This window comes from Microtus ochrogaster, chromosome 10 (assembly GCF_000317375.1).
Source record: "Microtus ochrogaster isolate Prairie Vole_2 chromosome 10, MicOch1.0, whole genome shotgun sequence".
Classification (NCBI taxonomy): Eukaryota; Metazoa; Chordata; class Mammalia; order Rodentia; family Cricetidae; genus Microtus; species Microtus ochrogaster.
In genome coordinates, this window is record NC_022016.1 from 81,424,804 (window position 1) to 81,434,445 (window position 9,642).

Genomic DNA, 9,642 nt, shown 5'->3' on the forward strand with positions numbered 1-9,642 from the left:
TCAGGTAAATGGAGGCCCTTCCGTGTGTGATCTAGTCCTTCTTCTCCATCCTAAAGCCCGCTTCCTCCACCCTCCCTCCTCACAGGCTCGGACTTGTGGCAGCACAGCCTCTCAGACTCAATCCTGTCAGGCACAGGGATCCTTCTGTAGCAGGACCGTTTTTCCCTTCATGGCTCGTAGGGCCTGGCGATGTGGTGGGGCCTCCACGTCACACAGAGCAGAAGTAAGCTCAGACAGTCAGTCAGGAGGGTTGCACACTGCTTGGCTCTCATTTCTGTGGACTGGACTGAAGATTCCATTCACTGAGGTCATTCGAGTTGAACACTGAAGCTCCCTGGATGGTGTCCTGCTTAAGTGACAAGCGACAGGGCCACTCTTGGGATGTTAAAGTGAGATCAACAGGAGATGAGTATGACGGAGTTTGAGAGAGTCTACCCTCTCTGGGGACCACTTACAGTGTAGGTACGGGTGCTAAGGATCCGTAACAGTGGCGGGGATCGTACAGGTAACAGGTCCTTCTTCTGAGGCCTTCTTCAGAGGGTAACTTTTTTTTTTTGACCAGGGGTTTCCTGGCTGTGTTCCCATTATAGTGTCCTCACCCCTATGAGAGGACAGGGACACGGAGTCCGTTTTCTTGCCCTAACATAATCCTTTGCTCTCTTTGGCCTTAGGATGGGAGCTTGGGTTTGGGGACCTTTTGCTGGGTGTTTGAGGGACTGGGAAGTTTCACAGTGTTCTGAGGGTGCAGTGCAAATGCCCAGAGCTGCTGGGACTGAAGGAGACTAGCACACCTCCTCCCCTCTCTGCAAGCCCCTCTCCCGTGAAGAGAAGGAAACTGACTGGGGGGGGGGGGTAAAATGCAAACCCATAGGCACAGATAGCCACCATCGGGTGACAGTGTGTGAGCAGTGTGTAGGGCCGTTTCCTGTGGTTGTTTTGGTTGGTGCAGGCTGGGGGAGGAAACCAACAATGACAACCAATTGCACCCTGATCAGGGAACAATGGAGTGCAGGGAGGCACCTCGGAAAGTCTATAATTTCCCATGGAATTGCTCTTTAGTCTTCCCGGGGCTGCTGGATGACACAGTCGGACTGGGTGGGAACCATAATTAGTTGTAGCCACCCCGAGGCTTTCTTTTTGCCCTCTAGACAATGGAAGATTAAGCCATCAATAGCCAGTGTTCAGTCCTGGGTGGTGAAATGGCCCATTGTTCAACCGGAAAGGGAAGGTTAGGGGTGGGAGGCTCTCCCCAAGTGGTGGGAGGATGGATTGGCGTGTTTCTTTCCCCAACCTCTACTGTAGCATAGAAGCCACAAGCCAAGGCACCTCCAGAGCTGCTCTAACAGACACACTCCTGTGCAGCACCGCCTCCTCTGGCTCAGAGGAGGATGGAGTGCCACAGGCGCCAATACAGGCACACACAGAACCACGAGCAAGTCTTTCTTTGCCTAGTGGACAGGTGCAGGTGGCACACAGCCAGCCCCTGAGTGAGCGTGCTAGCTTCAGGGTTGGATCTGCCCACATCTGCACCTGCTGCAGCTTTATTCTGGGAACGGCTTACCACAGCACCTGCTGGCAGCTAGGGGAGGGCCTTAATTCTCTCGCGCTTTGTAAATTCCTACCCAAAATATATGACCACCACAGCACCTTCATAAACACACACCACACTCACAGACACACACACACACACACACACACACACCACACACACACAGATGCACGGACACACACACCACACACACACATGCACCACAAACACACATCACACACACACACGCACACCACACCACACACATACCACACCCAAAGACCACACACACACACACCACAAACACACACACCACACACACACACCTCTACTCTCTGTGACTGGGGTATGCTTTTTCTTTGGAAAAGTCTAGATTCTGTTTTGTTTGGTACTTCCAATGTCTTATTCTGTTTTCAGACACAAGGTCTTGTATATCCTGGGTGGGCCCTGAACACACGAAGTAGCCATAATGACCTAGAACATCTGATCTTCCTGGCTCTGCCTCCTAAGTGCTGGGCTATAGGCATCCAGCACTATTCCCAGGCTGTTACATGAGTGCTAGGGATCCAAACACAGGTCCTCATACCTCCAGGGCAATCTCTTTATTGATGGAGCCTTGTCCTCAGCCATGCTTGTTCCTTTTCAACCTCACAGGAATGCATTTAGAAAACGAACTGCCATTTTCCAAAGCTGCTATGGCCACGGACAGAATAGATGAGGGTTCCTGGTATATCGAAGATATCTGACAGCTGAAGCCCAAATGGGGAGGAATCAGGTACTTTGCTTGCCAGAGAGGAAGGACCATGATGCTCGTCTGTATCCAGCAGTCATCTAAATGCAAGCAATGAATCAAGAGTGGTGTCCTCAGCACCAGGGCTGCTTCTATTGGTCTGCTCTTAATGTAGTCATCTAGCGTCTGCGTTAAACTTATTTATTCCCTAATGCTGGCTGATGGATTAAAAGATGTGTAGAAAATCCTTCTACAAGAGATAAGATATTGCAGTCTGCCAAACACCCCTGGCTCTTTTTGCTTTTTTTCCCCCCCTCTCTCTGTTTTGCCTACTTTACACTACTGAGCTCAGGGCCCCCCACATCATATATCCTGATTAGTTTGGAGGAAATTACTAAGGGGTTGTTTTTTAAGCCTATCATTGACACATTTAATTCATTAGGTACCAAATCCACAAGCAAATTTTGGCTGGCCGTAAAACACGGTTAATCCAGGGAGCGGCAATAAAAGGTGAAAAATTACGTCCCAGCAAATGTGGAATATTGCTTTTCTGTAGAGACTTTTACTGGTCTGCGGTATCTTTCTTCATAAATTTCCCTTCTGCTTAGTTCTCTCGGTAACTTAACCATTTGTCGCTTGCAGACCGCAGAATGGCTCCATGATACTCTACAACAGGAAGAAAGTGAAGTACAGGAAAGACGGGTACTGTTGGAAGAAGAGGAAAGATGGGAAGACGACCAGAGAGGACCACATGAAGCTCAAAGTCCAGGGAGTCGAGGTAAAGGGCAGAAAAGGCTCTCCTGTCCCCCAGGTGTCATTTACGGGCCGCCACAGAGAATTTGGAATTGCTTGAGAACAATCTGATGCCAGTCACCACTGTCAAAGGAATTTTAGTTTGCCAAGTCCCTGCTGTTGGCGTTGGCTTCTGTCCGCTTACCCCAGAGTTTCTCTTCTGTTTTCTTTGGAGCTGACCATGGCCAAAGTGCTCCACCCAGGGGGTCACTGGTGTCTGGATGGGGATTGGCACAGTGCCTGGGGGTTTCTCTACTATGTTTATCATTGTGTTTCCAGGTGCTTTGGGGTTGTACTGGGGTGCAGGTCTCAGGGAAGACGGGTGTCATCGTGAGGAAGCATCCTCTCCAGGTGCTTCAGCCAACTGGTAGTGACCATCAGAGCTGGGCAGCTCTCCTCATGCTGACTAAAATTTCATCTCCCTGTGGGGTGTCTCAGCTTCAACAGATAATGAGATGGGCTCTCGAGTGAGCAAGGTTCCTGCAGTGCTGGAGTGGAGAGAGAGGGATCTGGGATCTGTAGGAATGGGCTCAGCATCTGGAACAAACTCAGCTTTGGGTTTCCTGGATGCCACCTTGCTATTCTGGCTCTAACATGAACAGCCACAGAAAAGTCCATTCCCATCAGAGGATCCCAACCAGGTGTCCTGAAGACCTCAGTGTTCCCACCAAGGGTCTTGCCTGCCACTCTCAAAGGGATGTGGCCAGGGATACCATGGGCGAGATCTCAGAAGCCTCCCATAATCCAGCTGGCATTTCAGAGAGGTAAAGGCCGGCATCCTAGCTACTGTCATGTCGAGTGTGTGTCTGCCCATCTCAGTGGTGCGAGGATTGTGAGCCCACTTGAGTTCTAAGGATTGCCCTTGGGCACTGTCGGTTTTGGGGACACATTTTGTCATGATGATTTTTTTCCCTGTATTAATTATGTGCTTTTATGGCTGCCAAAAATAGCATCAAATGGCTTTTATTATATTACCCCATGGAGAGAGATAACTTTCATTTTATGTGTATGTGCTTTTTTTTTAATATACCAATAAGAATTGTTTTATGGTGATGAATAAGAAAAGCCGCGGTATGAGAAATTCCCGTTTCCTCTCCTCTGCCTCGTGTGCAGTTTAATTGACTGCATGGAACATTAATGCGCAGATTACCCGAACGTGCTGCTGGAAAGAGCCATCTCCAGCATTGTGACCAGGATCCTGCTAATACATACGCATTAGCCCTTCTTGCAGGGAGCCCAGAGAGTTGGGGCTTGCTCTCTGGGGGGACGGGCTCTTACCGCCCCACAATGGAAGAATGGGTAGGGAGAGAGAGAAAGAAAGCTTGGGTGGGGACCAAGAGAAAGGAAGCTACTTATGCAGGGATATTGAAAGCCTGCAGGAATTCACACTAAACCTCAGCAAGCAGCCCCCGTGCCTGGAGGCCTCTGGTATATTTCATCTTTAGTAATGCGTAAATCAGGAACTCCTGGTTGTAACTAACAGCAGGGTGGAATTCGTCCTCAGCAGTAGCTTGGAAGTCCAGGGGAAAAAAAAAAACCACCGTGTTCATTTTCTCCCCTCTTGTTATAAATTAGAATTGTCACCGGATGGAATGAGGATGATTTATGGCTATTTTTAGGCCATATTTATGTTGGGAGTTATTTGTGGCACTCAGCCTTGCAGACTACAGCCTGGTTCCTCAGATGTGGAGGAGGGGGGACACATGCAGATCAGAGAGGGCCGTCAGTGACCTGCTGGCCAGGAGCAAGCAGCCCCTGTGAGTGGGGGGGACTGAGAGGCCTCCCTGGCAATGACTTGGCCAATGTTGTTTCTGGTGTTTTGGAGAGGGAGGCCACCTTCCGCTACGCCTCTTGGTGGCTGGTCTTTCCCGGTTCACTTGGAGTGCTATCCCACGGAACCAGGCAGCAAGTACTGGCTGTGTACTTGCTTTTGTGTGTTCTCTACAGAGAAAGAGGGAGGTGTGTGCACCGTCCGTGGACTCAGGGTGGAGCAAGAAGGCGGCCATGTTTGCACATCACGCTCATTTGCAGTGCACGGAGCTGTGAAAGGTTGAGCATCTAGGATAAGTGTCCCCGGGAGTCTAGAATGGACTGCAGCGAGCAGAGATGCTTCTCGGGCTAGGTGGGGTGTGAAATGAATTCGTGGAAGTTGGGGACGGTTGCGCGTGTATGAGTAATTGACATGTTGTTTTACACTTTGTCACTTAATATCTCCAGCTAAGCCGAATCTATGTTGTTTTCCGGCCATTTTTAAGTGGCTCATCTTATTCCTCTCTGGACATAATCTTGTCCCCTTGACTTTGAGCACCCTCTCGCTCAGACTTGTAGTATCGTCATTACTGCCTGACTAAGCATCCTTATACGGGTCTTCTTGGGCACGTAAACAGTCTGGACCTGGAATTGCTGGGTGTCAGAGTTTTAGTTTTGCTAGACAATGCCAAATTGCTTCTGGGCGACTGTTTAAATTACATGCCCACCAGCACTGGCAATGACCATTTCCACTACACCCTCCGGCACACTGGTCCTCAGAAGATGGTACTGTGTGCAATACGGAATTCGAGTTTTTCCCTCTTATTCATGGGAATGGGCTCCTTCTTGTTGAAGTAATTGCCTTTCCACGGTTAGGAGTTTTAAATAGCCCAGAGGAAGGGCTTTTTGGCAATATCAGCCCCCACACTTCATCCTTGGTGTTTCTGTGTTAGTTGTGATCTGGAGTGGGACTGGGAAGCCCAGTGGGCAGTCTTCGCCAGCTGTGGTGGTACTATCTACTAGGCTTGACGGTCAGAAGTCTGCTTCCTCCCTGTGGATTTAGCAGGCAGATCCTGTGGCTAGCACCTGTGTCCCCCAAGCCCTAGTCCGCTCCAGCTACCCTCCAGCTGGATGGACAACTAGGGTTTTAGAGTTGTGAAATCTTTACTATCCCAGTGGGGTTCCTTCATTCAAGGGCATGATAAAGACATCTGGGTCTATCATTTAACATATCACTTGCTTTAAGCCTTCCCCGAGGCCAGGAAAACTTCCAGCAAGCAGAAGGAAACCTCAGCTCTGACTCCTTTTGTTCTTGTGGGCTGGGGCCTTCACACACATCACTCCTCGGCAGGCACAGGGTTCGCGGGGCATGGGGTGTGGGCAGCAGCTTTTGAAGCTAACTAGCTGTTCCTTCGCAATCAGCTGTCTTGTCTAGGGGCCAAGGAGAAGGCTGCGCAATAAGCTTTCAGGGAGGGCAGAGCTGAGGAGAGGAGAGGAAAAGGGGCTGAGGTGTCAGGGGATCACAAATGAGACCTCAGCAGGTCTGAAGTGGGTCCTGCCCCCAAGCTGACTCCTGTCGGCTGATCTGGTGTTCCCGGAAAGGATTGCTCTAAAGATCCCTGTGCTTTAAGAACTCCCGCAGCTGTGTTCACACTTGTCAGGTGACAGCAGCAATCAGCCAGAGAGCCTTTCTGGAAGAGTCCTCCCCAAGTCTAGGGCCCTTTTCCCTGGCCCCCGACGCTCACCCTTGTCCTCAGACTCCTGGTGTGTGTTGTATCCAGACCAGCTCTCATTTCTCCAGACCAGCTCCCGTTTCTCCCATTTCTGCTGGGTTCCCAGGGAGATGGGAGCTGTACCCTCAGTGTGTAGACAATCACGAATTTGCAAATCTCCCGTGAAGAGTACTGGCTTTGTCTGGTGCAGACATCCATGCAGAACACATGCTGTCATATCTGTTACATAGATGGAGAAGTCAGGCCTTCAGAGAAAGGGGTTCATAGGTCCCAGAGCTGGGGCTGGAACCTGAGAGTTCTCAGCTTTAAGCATAACTGTTGTCCCTGGCACTCAGGGTGACCTTTAGGGTTTCAGGTCAGCTGAGCCCACACTATTCACCTGGTGTGGTCCATCCTTCATCTACTTATTGGGTACTTGTCACCCACTGTCATTGTGACAGGTACTGGGAGGTTCAGGGGTACAAAGAGGGGTGTGTGGTCCATAATCTCAGGAGGAGACAAAAATCTTAGGGTTTTGATGTGTGCCGGAAGAATTCCAAGGTCCTGTGTGGAAAATCCGGTCAGCATAGAAGGCAGACCTGGCGTTAGGACAGTAGCACGGGGAGGTGTTAGGTGATGGATAAAGGTTAGGAAGTGCATGAGCCATGGTAGAATCTGCCGAGAAGCCCTCTGTGAACCCGTTCCCATCGACTGACTGGATGGTGGCTTGTGGGCATCTTTTCCAGCCCTGGCCAAACTGGATATCCACTCTTGTGTGCCTGGATTATTGCATGAAACTTTTCATGGGTAGCTATAAACAGTCTTTTTCTCCCCCCAGATAATCGGTGACAGCAGAGGTGCAGTTCTATCAACTCCTAACGCGAAGGAAATTAAAGGGTTTATTGTGCTTACTGACAGGGCAAGGGTGAGAAAGTGCTTAAATGAAAGCAGGTCTTCCCAAAATGGCCACACCACCCCAAAGTCAACGATGGGGATGTCCCCATAGCAGCGCAGCTGTAGCCCCCTCTCCAGTTAGCCCCCCACAGTCTATCTGTCGCACCTCCAAGACCACAAGGCAGGATTACCTACAGCTGGTGCAGAGGTGCAGGAGACACCACAAGCTCTAAGGTGAGGGTCATGTGACCCTCCCCATCCCTCCTCCTACAAGGTAGCTTCAGCAAGCCTGATCTTAAGGGTGACTTGAGAAGACTTTCAGCTGCTCTGATGAAGACGATGGCTGTTGTGGTCAGGGGATAGGGTTCTACTACAGGGCCCTTTGCTCCTATCTCACGTTGTCCTTTGGTGAAGACAGTCTGCCCTTGGGGTCAGTGAACGGGTCTTGCATTGAGGCTGCTGATGGAGTGGGAGACGGGACCCAGCCCTGCTTCCTATAGAACCCATCCTTCTGTGATGAAAGGCGGTCCCTGGCCTGGCCCGTCCCTGAGTGGAAATGCCAGTCCATTTCCTCTGACTGTCATCTGTGGATGTGAACATTTTGCTGATCTGTTTGTGCTGCCTGGAAAGAACCCAGTGTCCCTCATTTCTCCATTAACTGCCTTCAAGCTAGAAGGCCGGCGTTGGCGCAGCAGTGACCGTAATGAGGTTACATTTTGGGACTTGTCCTCATTAGAATGATGTTCTTTATTTGAGCACTTAGGCCACATATTAAAAAAGGAGAAAAAAAAAGTACCTCTTTCGAAAGTAGAAACGATATTGTAGTTACTGCATTAGGAATTAACAGGGCATGAAATAACCGCCTCGTGGCAGAGCCAGATCCCTTCAGCTCTGTTCCCGGCCATAAGATAAATAGGTATCTTGCTTGCAGATGATGGGAAATGCTGGCAGTAGTCAGCCCAAACAGGTCTGGGGCCCAAATCAAGTCTGGAAAAAGGCAGGGAATAGATAAGGAGAGAAACAGGTTAATGAAGCAAGGGACCACAGAGGCTCAGAGGGGCCAGCGGCCTGCCACTCCCACTGTGTATGTTTGACCAATACAGTTGCTGCTTTCTGGAAAGGGCTGTGTTCGGTCCCTGGTATTTCCTGGGGACTTGCCGTGCATGGACAGCATCCCTCATGTAGACCATGTTTCTTTCTGTGGTGTGGCCACTGACTTTTGAGTCTTCCGGGGTTCATCCCTGCTCCTCTTCAGCCAGAGGGAAATACCCCCTCGTACTGTTTCCCCCAGACTTCACCCATGCCTGTCTCAGGAGTGTTCTCTTTGATGGATCTGTGTCCAGCACACAGATGATTAAACATGTTATATCTTCTATGCTATAACGCTTCTGTCTGATGTCTGGACACTGGGGACTTCAGGGTGTTGGGTGTGGAGCGAGAATGTCATGCTTGGCAATGTGCAGAAACAAAGCCAGATGTTTCCATGGGATGTGGCCACGATTCTCCTGTCTATGCTCTCACAGCCCTGGGGGTTGCTGATGTGTGTTGCCATGCCTGTTTTTTTATGTGGGTGTTGGAGATCTGAACTTGGGTCTTCACGTTTGCATAACAAGCTTTTTTATTCTATTTACAAAACTAAATTTTTTAAATTATTTTCAGTGATGTGTGTGTGTGGGAATCTATTTGTGGGATTGTGCACATGAGTGCAGTGCCCTTCACAATCAGAGCTAAAGTTGTAGGCAGCTGTGCGCTTCTAGGTGAGGGCGCTGGAAACCGAACTCTGGTCTTCTGCAAGAGCAGCAAGTACTTTTCGCCATAGGACCCTCTCTCTGCTAACCTATTACTCAGGTTTTAGAGTGTCTGGTGACCTAACTTTCGCCCCTCCTGGAGTCTGGGAGTGAGGTGTGCTGTGTGTCTGGGAAACTCTCTGTCACTGTCTTGCCTGGGCTTCACTTGACCTGGTTCTCCTATGGGGTAGATAGTTAATCTCCATTGCTCGTGTAACTAAAACTTGGAGTTGGGGCATGGGAGGAGTAGGGAGATGGCAGAAATGGGGAGGGGAGGGGAGGGGAGGGGAGGGAAAAGGAGGAGAGGAGAGGAAGGAAAAGTCTGGGAAAAGGGTAGCCTACAGGTTACACAGTTACAGGACCTGGGGAGGGGATAAAACGCTTCCCATGCATGCATGGGGACACGAGGTTGGACCCTCAACACCCATGCAAAAGCTAAGAAGAGCAGCA

At 50.1% G+C, this 9,642-nt stretch overlaps 1 protein-coding gene across 8 annotated transcripts in view; it reads left to right on the plus strand.

Annotated features, from left to right (window-relative positions):
- Camta1 (calmodulin binding transcription activator 1) overlaps positions 1 to 9,642 on the plus strand; it is an 805,451-nt gene that overhangs the window by 390,356 nt on the left and 405,453 nt on the right. For all 8 annotated transcript variants that reach the window (XM_026782149.1, XM_026782147.1, XM_026782148.1 and 5 more), the window contains exon 2: positions 2,901 to 3,036. In XM_026782149.1, coding sequence (XP_026637950.1) covers positions 2,901 to 3,036 — 136 coding nt within the window. The remainder of the gene's footprint in view (positions 1 to 2,900; positions 3,037 to 9,642) is intronic.